Below are 15,548 nucleotides of genomic sequence, written 5' to 3'. Positions count from 1 at the left end.
AGAAAGAAAGAAAGAAAGAAAGACAGAAAGACAGACAGAAAGACAGAAAGAAAGACAGACAGAAAGAAAGAAAGACAGAAAGAAAGACAGAAAGAAAGAAAGAAAGACAGAAAGACAGACAGAAAGACAGACAGAAAGAAAGAAAGACAGAAAGACAGACAGAAAGACAGACAGAAAGACAGAAAGAAAGAAAGAAAGACAGAAAGAAAGAAAGAAAGAAAGACAGAAAGACAGACAGAAAGACAGACAGAAAGACAGACAGAAAGAAAGACAGAAAGAAAGAAAGAAAGACAGAAAGAAAGAAAGAAAGAAAGACAGAAAGACAGAAAGAAAGACAGAAAGAAAGACAGAATAAAGACAAGGAATGAAAGAGGTACAAAACAGGTGGTTGAGGAAAAGAGGCAGTCATTTGAAAGCCTGTGATGGAGTGTGTGCCGCTTGTTAAGCACAGGTCACACACAGATGGTTATCCAAGACCAGGTTTGTCAGAGTGGCATGCCCTCTCTTGCTCCTCTTCAAAGGTGAAATGCAGCAAGAGTGGAGGGGGAGAGAGAGAGAGTGGAAAATGAGAGAGTGTCTAGATAAGTGTTTGGATAGACACAGGATAGACACCGGCGTTCATTTGTTGACTGACAGATCAAATTCAAAACATTGACTCTCCATGAGCTCCACAACAGGGAGGGAAGGCAATAGTGGGAGTGGCTGGCTTTCGACTGATGGGACAGACAGCTCACCAGAGAATCCGGAAGGATTGAGAGAATGAGGGAGGAGTGCGGAGGTGAGGAACAGGGGAGGGAGCAAGATAATGTAAGGATTAAAGTAGGGGAGGAGATATCAAAACGCACAAACAGCAGGGATAGAAGAGCCTTTGGCGAGAAAGACAGACAAGGACAACTATTCGACAAGATCTCTAGAGCAGGAACTCTTTTACCTTGTGATTGGAAGCGCTACAGTGCAGCTTATGTTTTGTGGAAGCATTTCTGAAAGGTGCACTACTTGGTAGATGTGGGCAGGGATACAGATTCACTGCAACCTGTCTGTGAGGAACATCACAATATCAGTGTGAAGTCAACCACAGAGCCAAAATGACAGTAAGTAAGCCATCCTCTCAACCCCATTTTCCTCTGCAACCAAAGAAAGAATTAGGAGCAATGTGTTTCATTCAGCCAATAATCATGAAGGTTTAGGGAGACATTTCTCGAAGTTTTCTAAGATGTTGACTTCTTCTGGAATTGAGTTAATCCAGTTTAACTTCATACATTTTTTTCCCGAAATGTATTAATATTGCACTGTTATATAAACAAGGGGGGGGGGTTCCAGTCTTTAATGCATGTATTGTCTCCGTTACAATAGTGCATTGTCCTTGATGACTACGCCAATTTAGAATTTACATCATGCATAAATGCATCAAGCCGTTCATAGGGCTACAAAGGGAAGTCTTTACATCTGGTTTAGTGATAAGCATCATGACAGATATGTGTTATGCTCCCATCTCCGCAGGCTGCCACGAGACTATTGGACGAGATGTGCCATCTCACGGCCCAGTCGCTGACATCACTGGAGACCTCGGACCACTTCCAGGTGGTCAAGATGTTAGGGGAGGGGTCGTACGGGAAGGTCATGTTGGCTGTACATCGGGAAAGAGGTCAACCATGGATCTGTTTTAATCCTAACCCCAGTTTTCCTGGCCTCGTATCTCCAGAATGTCTTTCTTTCTTTTGTTCTGATCACTTGTCTCTCTTTTCCCTCCGCCAAGGCACCCCAATGGCCCTGAAGTTCTTTCCTCGTGATTCCACAAATCTCTTCTCCTTTTTGCGAGAGTATAACCTCTCCCTCTCCTTCTGCACCCACCCGTCCCTGACCAAGGCCCTGGGCATTGCCTTCTCCACCCCCTCACATTACGTTTTCGCCCAGCAAGCCAGCCTCTTCGGTGATCTATACGACGTCATTGTCCCTGAGGTATAATTATTATTATTTTTTTAACTTTTACCTTTATTTAACCAGGCAAGTCAGTTAAGAACACGTTCTTATTTTCAATGACGGCCTGGGAACAGTGGGTTAACTGCCTGTTCAGGGGCAGAACAACAGATTTGTACCTTGTCAGCTCTAACCACTAGGCTACGCTGCCGCCCCAATATACAGTATGTGTAAAACAAAAATATTAAAAAATGTCCATGAGACATTTGTCAGTGTTCTCTTATGAATCTTTGGTAACTAACAGAATGGGAAATGTAGTTCAACTGTGCCTATGTCTATGTCTCAGGTGGGTGTGGAGGAGGACTGTGTCCAGAGGGTGGTTTCCCAGCTGTGCGGTGCCCTAACCCACCTCCACTCCCTGGGCTTCGTCCACCGTGACGTCAAGCCCGAGAACATCTTCCTGGTCGACGCTGCCTGCCGCTGGGTCAAACTGGGCGACTTCGGCATGGCCAAGGCCACGGGAACCAAGGTACCCGGTGTGTGGTACAGTTCTGCTTACTGTACGCCCGAGGCAGAGATATCAAAGGAGTCGGAGGATAGTAGACATAATACTGCTTCAAAACCAGATGGAGGAAATGGGTTGGACAGCAAGATCAAGCGGGTGTGGGTGTCGGTGGAGGCCAGTACAGACTGCTGGGCCTTGGGGATCCTCACCTACGCCATGCTGACTGGCAGTCTACCCTGGACGCAGACAGCGTCCGACGACCGCTCTTACATCAAGTACAAAGAGTGGTTTGACCAGCAGAAAGATCAAGAAGGTCAGGACGATGAACTAGACCTATGGGGGGAAGGAAAAGACGAGGGCATCATGATGAGTTTGGATAAAGACAAGCAGAATCGGAGCAAGAGAAAATCCCATCCGGTCGCCCCCCAGTTTGCCTGTTTCACCCCACTGGCCAGTTCCCTTTTCCTGTCACTACTTCACCCGCAGCCTAGGCTTCGCGGTAGGCCCGACGATGTGCTGGGCTACCTGGGAGAAGACTGGTTGCAGGTGAAGAAGAAGATACAGCTGGAGGAGGAGGAGAAGAAAATGAGAGGGTGAGAGGTCATCAGCAACGAGAAAGAGAGGGAGGGAAGGGGAGAGGGATAAAGGAGTGGCGACACACGATCATGAACTCACAAACTCAGAGGTGAAAGAGACAATATGTGTTGCCCTCCCAGAGGACAATACATATCCTCTGATGTGTCACATTGTTGCTTAAAAAGACATTGTACAGTATATAATACCACTACAGTTGCACTTACTATAAGATAAATAGCCATCAAGTCATTGTTGATACTGGATAGCATTTGGGGATAGACACAGCTGCAATTGGCTACTTTAGGGACTTGTAAGCACTTTAAAAGTATAATTTCGACGTGTTCAATCTAGTAAATTCTAAGTGTGACTTGATGATGGTGTTTCTGTATTCTAATGTTTTTTTAATAATATGTAAATGTCATCTGAATGTCATATAATTTCTTGTGGTTGGAATTGAGTCTAATAAACATTTTATTATGAATTATCATTTGGATTAAACTCATAACTTCAAATTCTTCCTGGGCCTGCCTCGCCTAGATCGCTATGATACTTACAAATGTCTTCTGCATTTTGTGTTGATTCTACCGTAAGTTATCTGGTCACTCGACTGTGTTAAGTTAAGCAAGAGAATTGACCAGATTGCAGATTTGTTTATTTTAATTATTGGACTCGGAAAGTAGAAGAACAACTGCGACTGCAAAGCACCGCACTGGGCAGAAACTGGTTGAATCATCGATGTTTCCATGTCATTTCAACAACAACAATGCAATGTGATGACATTGAATTAACGTGGGAAACTGATTGGATTAGCAACAAGTCATCAACGTAAAGGGAATTCAGTCTTTTTCACCCAACTTGTAACCTAAATCCAATGACATGGTGACTGACATGTTTTGTTGATTCCACGTTGAATTCAGGTTAACTCAACCAAACGTAAATTCAAAACTAGACATTGAACTGACGTCTGTGCCTAGTGGGACGTGACTATCACTCCATAATGTGAACTTCATGCAGTAGGCAGTTGGCCTTCAACAAGTAGCCATACCCCTTGCCATAGAAGGAACTGATATTATGATACAACATACATCTGCTCGTCTGCACACAGCAGGGTGCTCCAAAATCCCAGAACAATGCACAATGTCAGCAGAACGTCATCGTCCCCATTGCAAATGGACGGACATATGGAGGCCATCTTATGTGTTTGGGACCATCTCACTCCACAAGACGACACAGTGACTGTCATTCGCTTATCATGACAAACAAGATCCAGAGAAGATTGGAACAAAATGGCTGCTTGTTATGACACATTTGCATTGTGGTGTGCGAGTAACTGAACACGATTTAATAACCATAATATGACACCCGGCATGCATAGGCCTGCATACAAACACACACCCTCACATAAAGACACGAACACTCAGAGTACCAAACACACACAGAGAGATCTTCCCAGGGTGCCACCACAAACATATTTAAAAATAGACCGGACGCAGTTTCTTAACCACGACGAACCATCATCATCCCCAACCCCCTGCTCGGCACCTTTCTCACTTGTGGGCCTACAAAGTTCTCAAACAGTTCACACACAGCATTCACTTAACCCACTCACACCCACTTTCAGTCAACATTATCACAAGCAATGGGTGAATTCCTTGAACAAACCACACATGAACACGTAGTCCTGGCAGCTCTCTTTCTCATACCATCAATGCACATACACTACCCGTCAAAATGAATCTATGCACATACACTACCGGTCAAAATGAATCAATGCACATACACTACCGGTCAAAATGAATCAATGCACATACACTACCGGTCAAAATGAATCAATGCACATACACTACCGGTCAAAATGAATCAATGCACATACACTACCGGTCACCTACACAGTCAAGTTTAAAAAAAAAACTATTTTCTACATTGTATAATATTAGCGAATACATCAAAACTATAAAAAATCACATATGGAATCATGTAGTGACCAAAAAAGTGTAAACAAATAAAAAATATATTTTATATTTCAGATATTTCCTTTGCCTTGATGACAGCTTAGCATTCTCTCAACCAGCTTCATGAGGTTGGCAACTGGAATGCATTTCAATTAACAGGTGTGACTTGTTAAAAGTTAATTTGTGGAATTTCTTTCCTTCTTAATGCGTTTGAGCCAATCAGTTGTGTTGTGACAAGGTAGAGGGGTATAAAGAAGACAGTCATATTTGGTAAAAGACCAAGTCCATATTATGGCAAGAACAGCTCAAATAAGCAAAGAGAAACGACAGTCCATCATTACTTTAATGGATGAAGGTCAGTCAATACGGAAAATGTCAAGAACTTTGAAAGTTTCTTCAAGTGCAGTCGCAAAAAACACCAAGCGCTAAGATGGAACTGACTCTCATGAGGACCGCCACAGGAAAGGAAGACCCAGAGTTACCTCTGCTGCAGAGGATGAGTTCATTAGAGTTACCAGCCTCAGAAATTGCAGCCCAAATAAATGCAAGTAACAAACACATCCAAACATCAACCGTTGAGAGGAGACTGTGTGAATCAGGCCTTCATGGTCGAATTGCTGAAAAGAAACCACTACTAAAGGACATCAATAAGAAGAAGAGACTTGCTTGGGCCAAGAAACACAAGCAATGGACATTCGACCGGTGGAAATTTGTCCTTTGGTTTGGAGTCCAAATTGGAGATGTTTGGTTCCAACCGCTGTGTCTTTGTGAGATGCGGTGTGGGTGAATGGATGATCTCTACATGTGTATTTCCCACCAGAGGTGGTGTTATGGTGTGGGAGTTGCTTTGCTGGTGACACTGCATGGCTACCACAGCATTCTGCAACAATACGTCATCCCATCTGGTTTGGGCTTAGTGGAACTACCATTTGTTTTTCAACAGAACAATGACCCAACACACCTCCAGTCTGTGTAAGGGCTATTTTACCAAGAAGGAGAGTGATGGAGTGCTGCATCAGATGACCTGGCCTCCACAATCCCCCGACCTCAACCCAACTGAGATGGTTAAGAATGAGTAGGACCACAGAGTCAAGGAAAAGCAGCCAACAAGTGCTCAGCGTATGTGGGAAATCCTTCAAGACTATTGGAAAAGCATTCCAGGTGAAGCTGGTTGAGGGAATGCCAAGAATGTGCAAAGCTGTCATCAAGGCAACGGATGGCAACTTTTAAAAAACGTAAATGTATTTTTAGATTTTAAATTCTTCAATTGGTTACTACATAATTCCCTGTGAGTTCTTTCATAGTTGATGTCTTCACTTTGTTCTACAATGTAGAAAATATAGGAAAACCTTGAAGGCAAGAAAACACCCTTCGTCGAAAATTCTCATGAAATAATAACTAAATGCTCAATCTAACTCTCAAACGTTTTTTTTACCCTCAAAGCTTAATTAACGTTAAAAAAATTCTACCATGCATCATCCATTAGACGCACAAAGACGCACGACTCCTTTTGAAGGTTTTTATTCCCATTTTCACATGTCATGATGAGTAATGAGGACCAAGGCAATAAATCATAAGTACGCATCCAGTGACAGGCAAAGGGTGTGTATTTGAAGAATCTCAAATATAAAATATATTTTGTATATATATACTTTTTTTTGGTTACTACATGATTCCATATGTATTATTTCATACAATATAGAAAAAAGTACTAATAAAGAAAAAACATTGAATGAGTGTAACGTTTGTCGTCGGAAGGAGACCAAGGTGCAGTGTCGTAGGCGTACATTCTTTTATTTAAATGTTCCACCAAGAAAAACAATACAACGACCGAACAGCTTCGTCGTGTAACCTATATGCACTCAAACAAAGACAAGACCCCCCCACACACTGAAGGAGGGAAAAAGGGCTGCCTAAGTATGATACCCAATCAGAGACAATGAAAGACAGCTGCCTCTGATTGGGAACCACACTCGGCCAAACACAAAGAAAGAGAACATAGAGCATTACGTGAACAGTAAACACTTTATGTGCATATATCACACTAACTCCATGTACAATAAGTCTGCCGATAAAATAGTTATTATTTAGGACTATTGTAATAAGTCTTCGTGTACAACCCTACATGGGTCAATTCTGCCTGACTATGCTCGGCTAGTCAATTTATTAGCTTGAATACATTTGCTCTCTTGACAACCGCAACTTCTTGGAAACGACAGCGAGGTCAGTGACAAGATGTCTACGTGCACAGTATGTTGAACCATTACCCAGTCAAATCAAAACATCATAGAACTGTAACTCAACCAACACAAGACAACTGGAAAACGTGTGGTTGTATCATTCTTACCTAACACTTTTACATACAACCTGGTCTCAAATATGTAAATCCAGGACACTCAAATTAGTCTGATATGTTACATTTGGTATGGTTACCGAAGACAATATTTACCACTTTCTCCAATTAGAAAAAAACAGTACAAGAATTCAATATCTATTGGGTTTGAGTCATCTTAACCTATAGACGACATTAGATCCCAAAGACCAACAGCCGGTCCTTACAAACAACTGATTCCATGTTGGGTCCTGGGCGATACAACTCCTGATCCCCTTGTAAAACACTGAGGTTGAAGCACCCAATGCAAGATAGGTCACACTACAATGGGTTGTCCTTTGCGTAAATCAAAGCGTAAAAACTCTGGTTTTAAGAGCAAAACCGAGGGCCGAAAATGGCGTCAGAAAAGGGGCACTAGCCAGTAGTAAATGTATATGGATGGATAAAATACAGTTGTCATCTGCCAGGCTAAAAACACCAGGTTACAACTCACTCGGCCAAAACTCGTTAATTACGTCTCGTTAACGGCTGGACAGTTTCATTAGGGGAAGGAGAGGGGGCTGGGTTGGAGGGGGCTGAGAAGGATCGCTGCACAGCTCCAATACATTATTACAACCGCGGCGCACTCCTGACATTTCACCTGATATGAGTCACTAATGGTGTGTGCTTGTAAAAGTACGCCAAAGTTTGTGGGTGGGGGGGGGCAAGAAATATCGAGAGAGATGCAAGAAAGTGCATTTTAGGTATGTTTAAAATGTATTTTCTCATGGCCACAACATCAACATCATGCCAACTAAATTCAAACCGATCTGTCTCGTAGTTTGGCTTAGAGTTTCATAGATATGTATTGAATGTTGACATACAATTTTACATAAGGTGCCAGTCTCTGATGGGTAAGTTAATATTAGCATCCAGTAGCTACAAGTCTGTTAATGGGCCTAGCACACAACGAGCGCAGTCAGGATCTCTGCGGTCTGCAGTCCGACACCTGAACCCCAGCACTGCCTTTGACCAGACCTGTGTTTGTGAGGCAACTTTTTTTTTAAATTATGGATGTAGGACATGAGAGCATTGGAATCAGAACTAGAATCTCATGTGATTGTATACAAATGTCATAACTCTCAAATATAATTTGAAATAGATAAAGTGACATTTCAAAGATGCTATTCAGTCACGTCCTCCTGAAAAGGATACTTTTGTCATATGAGTTGGATTGAAGTGTTTGAAAGATGTTTCAGATATATTTTCAGAATTAATGAGGCTCTATGGTAACACTTAAAACACCGAAATCTAATACCTAAAGCGAAATACAGCACATTTATCCAAAAATTGTTTGTTTTTTAGCAACATTTTTAGCATTTTCTAATGTAGGATAATAAAGTTAGCATGCTTCAAATATCATGTCCAAATCATCTCTGAAAGGGATTGTGTAGCTCAAATGAAGTTTATTTTGGATAATTTGGGCATGAAATTTAAAGCATACCAATGGGGGGACATTTACTTACAGTGGGGCAGAAAAGTATTTAGTCAGCAACCAATTGTGCAAGTTCTCCCACTTAAAAAGATGAGAGAGGCCTGTAATTTTCATCATAGGTACACAGATAAAATGAAAAAAAAAAATCTAGAAAATCACATTGTAGGATTTTTAATGAATTTATTTGCAAATTATGGTGGAAAATAAGTATTTGGTCAATAACAAAAGTTTATCTCAATACTTTGTTATATACCCTTTGTTGGCAATGACAGAGGTCAAACGTTTTCTGTAAGTCTTCACAAGGTTTTCACACACTTGCTGGTATTTTGTCCCATTCCTCCATGCAGATCTCCTCTAGAGCAGTGATGTTTTGGGGCTGTTGCTGGGCAACACGGACTTTCAACTCCCTCCAAAGATTTTCAATGGGGTTGAAATCTGGAGACTGGCTAGGCCACTCCAGGACCTTGAAATGCTTCTTACAAAGCCACTCCTTCATGCCCGGGCAGTGTGTTTGGGAACATTGTCATGCTGAAAGACTCAGCCACGTTTCATCTTCAATGCCCTTGCTGATGGAAGGAGGTTTTCACTCAAAATCTCACGATACATGGCCCCATTCATTCTTTCCTTTACACGGATCAGTCGCCCTGGTCCCTTTGCAGAAAAACAGCCCCAAAGCATGATGTTTCCACCCCCATGCTTCACAGTAGGTATGGTGTTCTTTGGATGCAACTCAGCATTCTTTGTCCTCCAAACACGATGAGTTGAGTTTTTACCAAAAAGTTATATTTTGGTTTCATCTGACCATATGACATTCTCCCAATCTTCTTCTGGATCATCCAAATGCTCTCTAGCAAACTTCAGATGGGCCTGGACATGTACTGGCTTAAGCAGGGGGACACGTTTGGCACTGCAGGATTTGAGTCCCTGGTGGCGTAGTGTGTTACTGATGGTAGGCTTTGTTATTTTGGTCCCAGCTCTCTGCAGGTCATTCACTAGGTCCCCCCGTGTGGTTCTGGGATTTTTGCTCACCGTTCTTGTGATCATTTTGACCCCACGGGGTGAGATATTGCGTGGAGCCCCAGATCGAGGGAGATTATCAGTGGTCTTGTATGTCTTCCATTTCCTAATAATTGCTCCCACAGTTGATTTCTTCAAACCAAGTTGCAATAGCAGATTCAGTCTTCCCAGCCTGGTGCAGGTCTACAATATTGTTTCTGGTGTCCTTTGACAGCTCTTTGGTCTTGGCCATAGTGGAGTTTGGAGTGTGACTGTTTGAGGTTGTGGACAGGTGTCTTTTATACTGATAACAAGTTCAAACAGGTGCCATTAATACAGGTAACGAGTGGAGGACAGAGGAGCCTCTTAAAGAAGAAGTTACATGTCTGTGAGAGACAGAAATCTTGCTTGTTTGTAGGTGACCAAATACTTATTTTCCACCATAATTTGCAAATAAATTCATTAAAAATCCTACCATGTGATTTTCTGGATTTATTTTTGCTAATTTTGTCTGTCATAGTTGAAGTGTACCTATGATGAAAATTACAGGCCTCTCTCATCTTTTTAAGTGGGAGAACTTGCACAATTGGTGGCTGACTAAATACTTTTTTTGCCCCACTGTATATGGGTTTTGGTTAGAAAATGCTAATATTAACAGCTGGTGGCAGTGGCTAGTTGAACATAACCAACGTGTGGATTGCATTCTTTTCTTGTACATACAGCCAGTAGACTAAGGAAACAAATATGCTAATTTCCAATTTGGCTAAGTTATCCCTTGAATGTGAAAAATGTAAGGATATATGACACTGAGCTTGGTCCAGACCCTCTTGGTATTTTCACAGTACGTCATCTTCAAAGCATTGACAGGCTAATAGCATTGCTAGTCCCATTCCTCAGAACTATGAGTGTATGTGTATGAGCCACGTGTTGCCAATTGATCAGTTGAACGATATCCTGGGACGGATGGGGACAGATGGGGGAATAGAGCGAGATAGATGAGGCTCAGTGGAAGTCATTGAGACTGTACCTCCTCTCCTTTTTCCATCTCTCTCATTACTCTCACTATCCATCCATCTCCTTCCTTCGTTTTCTCTGTCAGCAATGCTAAAAGCGACCAGCCATGGAGAGATCATGCACTGACCCCCTGTTCCTCACCTCTCCCTCACTCTTCCTTCTCGTCTGTCTAGGTCATGTCACCAGCAACCAGTCATGGAGTCACGCTAACCCCCTCTCACCCCCACCTCTTTCTCTCTCTCCCTCTCTCTCCCCCACTCCTTCTCTTCATTGACTTCCAGCCTCTGCCTGGCTTGTCACAGTCTTATCAATCTGTCTGTCCACTGTGTTCTTCACATGATGTTCCCTGTGCCCATGTCCCCCTGACCCTGTTGTGCCAACTTGGTATTTGTGGCGAATGTGTCAGGTCTATTGAAAGGTCCAATGCAGCTATTTTATTTTAATATCAAATAATAAAATAAATATTTTCTTCTATTTATTCAGGGCAACCCAACTAAGACCAGTGTCTCATTTACAATGGTGCCTGACAAAATTACATCAACAAAATGATTAAGAAACTATCAGACAGCTATAAATACATCAGGTTATTACAACAAGTTATAATAATACATTGAAACAATTGCACGCTTCAGTAAACTCATTTAACAAGAGTTTTAAACTGCTCTATCGGCAGCAGGGAATCCATTTTGCGTAATGAAAGTTCCGGAGGGATCCGTGACAGCTTCCTGCTGTTCGTAGAGAGGTAAGATCTAAAAGATTTTTTAAAAATAAGCCCATCTTAAATCTTAGCTCATCTGTATACGTTTTTTAAAATGTTAGATCTTATCAATCCAAACGCCCAGATATTTATAGGCGGGACCCCGATCGATAAGAGACCCAAGCATCCAATGAGTGAATCCCATGTGAGATATTTCCCTGTGAATTAGGGAACAACATATATTTAGTTTTGCCTGCATTAAGTAAACGTTTTAAATCAACAAGTTAAAAAACACCACCTGAAAGCACACATTGTCTGTCAAATAGTTCTTAAACCATTTGCAAGACTCCTTATCTAGGCCCATTTCAGACGGTTTTTGAATGAGTAGGGAATGGTCAACTGTGTCGAAGGCCTTGGAACGGCCTCTAAATAAGGCAGCACAATGATTTTTATGATCTAGGCAATTTAACCCATCAGCTGAAACAAGCATAGTGGCTGAAACAGTGCTATGTCCAGTTCTTAAACCAGACTAGTGGAAATGTAGAATAGATTGAGAAGTTGAAAAAGTTCTTAGCTGGGAGATGATCCAAATCTTAGGGATAACACCAGTAGCAATTTGTCAAGTTAAAAACACAGGTCAGAGGTTCAACGAGGAGCGGGGCAGAGAGCTGTAGTAAGAAGAGGTCAAGTGAATCATCTCCTGCATAAACATTACATCATAGAAATCAAATGGTTGAAATGAAAATAAAGTATGTGGGGGCGGCAGGTAGCCTAGTGGTTAAGAGTGTTGGGCCAGTAACCGAAAGGTTGCTAGGGTGAATCCCCGAGCTGACGAGGTACACATCTGTTGTTCTGCCCCTGAACAAGGTAGTTAACCCACTGTTCCAAGGCTGTCATTTTAAATAAGAATTTGTTCTTAACTGACTTGCCTAGTTTTGTAAAAAAAAAAAAATGTGAGTCTGCCTCATTCTCTACAATCTGATGTGACTAAAGGACTCCCTCTAGTGGAATGAGATACATTGACATAGATTATCCTTTCAAACAGATGGCTTGATATGCACAAAATGGTTATTAAAAGCACGACAAATTTCCATTTTGTCTAGTATGGGACCAGATGCTTTCAAAACCTGCTGGGCATTACGACGGGGTGGAGTTTTGTTTGAAGGATTTGACCACTTTTTGGAAGTTGGCTTGATTACCACCACTCTCCGACACACAATTCAAGAAATATGTTGATTTAGCTTTTCTTTGAGATAGATGTCCATTTCTCAAATGTCTGAAGGACAAAAACATGTTCTTAGCATAGAGCAATTTCTCAAGTATTTTGCTAGGACTGTCTAGGGGTGGTTTGAGTGGGGAACTGAAAATGAGCTGTTATTGGCTTTGAGGTTTGGAACTCTGTTTCTTATTGGCCTAGTAACAAAATTTACCACATGGTGATGTCACCTTAGAAGGCCAAAAACTCCCTCCTATTAAAACAGTGTGGAAATATATGTACATAAAACCCCCAAAAACTCCCGTTGACTGCACTGGGCCTTTCACTTTTCAACCTTTTGTGCTTTAGATAATGTGAGGTGGTTCAATGTGGGAATCGGCGTGGGCCTGTGTTAACCTTCATGTCCCGTGTACAGTATATAGGTGTGAGTAGATATATTGAGGCTGGGGTGGCACGTTAAAAGCACAGTGGTGTAAGTACTTAACTAAAAATACTTTAGAGTACTACTTATGGAGTTTTTTTTGTATTTGTACTTTACCATTTTACTTTTACTTTTACTTCACTACATTCCTAAAGAAAATAATGTACTTTTTACTCCATACATTTTCCCTGACACCCAAAAATACGTGTTACATTTTGAATGATTAGCAGGACAGGAAAATGGTCCAATTCACACACTTATCAAGAGAACATCCCAGGCCATCCCTACAACCTGATCTGGCGGACTGCCTAAATACCAATGCTTCGTTTGTAAATGATGTCTGAGTGTTGGAGTGTGCCCCTGGCTATCCATAAATAAATAAAACCCAAGAAAATCGTGCCATCTGGTTTGCTTAATATAAGGAATTTGAAAGGATTTATACTTTTACTTATGATAGTTAAGTACATTTGATCAATTACATTTACTTTTGTTTCTTAAGTATATTTAAAATCAGATACTTCTACTCAAGTAGTATTTTACTGGGTGACTTTCACTTTTACTTGAGTCATTTTCTATTAAACATATCTTTACTTTTACTCAAGTATGACAATTGGGCACTTTTTCCACCACTGTAAAAGCAGAGCATGTACAAAGCAATTCAAAGTGGCTCTGTAGTGATCAGCGTTGGGCTGTCCCCCTAGTGGTAAAGGTTGACAGCCACAACAACTATTTGACATACTTTTTCCCTGTCAGGGGATGTAGGGATGTAAATGTAAAACTTGAACATTTAATATCCGCATTTTTGGAATGTATTTTGGGAAGCCATGTTATCTAACACCTTTGACATACAGTAGCGGTCAAAAGCTTGGACACACCTACTCGTTCAAGGGTTTTTATTTATTTGCACTATTTTCTACATTGTAGAACAATAGTGAAGAACTCCAAACTATGAAATAACACATAAGGAATAATGTAGTAACCAAAAAAGTGTTAAATCAAAATATATTTTTGATTTTAGATTCTTCAAAGTTGTCACCCTTTGCCTTGATGGCTTTGGACACTTTTGGCGTTCTCTCAACCAACTTCACCTGGAATGCTTTTCAACAGTCTTGAAGAGGTTCCCATATATGCTGAGCACTTGTTGGCTGCTTTTCCTTCACTCTGTGGTCCAACTCATCCCAAACCATTTCAATTGGGTTGAGGTCAGGTGATTGTGAAGACCAGGTCCTCTCCCTCTTGGTCAAATAGCACTTACACAGCCTGGAGGTGTGCGGGGTCATTGTCCTGTTGAAAAAACAATTGATAGTCCCACTAAGTGCAAATCAGATGGGATGGCATGTCACTGCAGAATGCTGTGTTCGCCATGCTGGTCCAGTGTGCCTTGAATTCTAAATAAATCACTGAGTGTCACCAGCAAAGCACCCCCACTCCTCCTCCTCCATACTTCATGGTGGGAACCACACATACGGAGATCATCCGTTCACCTACTCTGCGTCTCACAAAGACACAGGGGTTGGAACCAAATATCTCAAATTTGGACTCATCAGACCAAAGGACAGATATCCACCAGTATAGTGTCCCAAGTGGCCCAAGCAAGTCTGTTCTTCTTATTGGTGTCCTTTAGTAGGGGTTTCTTTGCAGCAATTTGACAATGAAGGCCTGATTCACAGTCTCTTCTCAACAGTTGAGGTTGAGATGTGTCTGTTACTTGAACTCTGAAGCATTTATTTGGGCTGCAATATCTGAGGCTGGTAACTCTAATGAACTCATCCTCTGCAGCAGAGGTAACTCTGGGTCTTCCCTTCCTGTGGCAGTCCTTACAAAAGCCAGTTTCATCTTAACACTTGATGGTTTTTGCAACTGCACTTGAACTTTCAAAGTTCTTTACATTTTCCGGATTGACTGACCTTTGTGTCTTAAAAGTAATGGACTGTCATTTCTCTTTGCTAATTTGAGCTGTTTTTGCCATAATATGGACTTGGTCTTTTACCAAATAGGGCTGTCTTCTATATGCCACCCTACCTTGTCCCAACACAACTGATTGGCTCAAACCCATTAAGAAGGAAAGAAATTCCACAAATTAACTTAAAAGCACACCTGTCGATTGAAATACATTCCAGGTGACAAACGCATTAAGCTGGTTGAGAGAATGCCAAAACGGGTGGCTACGTTAAACAAATCCAAATATATTTTGAAGAATTTAATACTTTTTTGGTTACAACATAATTCCCTATGAGTTCTTTCATAGTTGATGTCTTCACTTTGTTCTACAATGTAGAAAATATAGGAAAACCTTGAAGGCAAGAAAACACCCTTCGTCAAACATTCTCATGAAATAATGACAAAATACTAAATCTAACTTGCAAACGTTTTTATACCCTCAAAGCTTAATGAATGTCAGATTTTTCCTACCATGCATCATCCATTAGACGCAGAAAGACACACGAC

The 15,548-nt window shown here is 41.4% G+C and overlaps 1 protein-coding gene across 3 annotated transcripts; it reads left to right on the top strand.

The window, feature by feature from the left end:
• The first annotated feature begins 766 nt into the window (after nucleotides 1–766).
• Nucleotides 767–3,479, top strand: LOC118397757 (serine/threonine-protein kinase SBK1-like). 3 transcript variants are annotated; one of them, XM_052470546.1, is made up of 4 exons: nucleotides 770–1,091; nucleotides 1,501–1,581; nucleotides 1,757–1,959; nucleotides 2,264–3,479. In XM_052470546.1, the coding sequence occupies exons 3-4, from the start codon at nucleotides 1,765–1,767 to the stop codon at nucleotides 3,017–3,019; spliced, it is 951 nt and encodes a 316-aa protein (XP_052326506.1). In that variant the 5' UTR covers nucleotides 770–1,091; nucleotides 1,501–1,581; nucleotides 1,757–1,764; the 3' UTR covers nucleotides 3,020–3,479. The 3 variants fall into 3 exon arrangements, with proteins under 3 accessions (XP_035648536.1, XP_052326506.1, XP_035648537.1); XM_035792644.2 differs by having other exon boundaries at nucleotides 1,501–1,645; XM_035792643.2 differs by having other exon boundaries at nucleotides 767–1,091; nucleotides 1,501–1,959.
• The last annotated feature ends 12,069 nt before the right edge of the window (nucleotides 3,480–15,548 follow it).

The sequence above is a fragment of the Oncorhynchus keta genome, chromosome 19 (genome assembly GCF_023373465.1).
Source record: "Oncorhynchus keta strain PuntledgeMale-10-30-2019 chromosome 19, Oket_V2, whole genome shotgun sequence".
Taxonomy (NCBI): Eukaryota; Metazoa; Chordata; class Actinopteri; order Salmoniformes; family Salmonidae; genus Oncorhynchus; species Oncorhynchus keta.
Note: the sequence above shows the minus strand (reverse complement) of the source record. Positions and strands in the feature narration are given on the sequence as shown.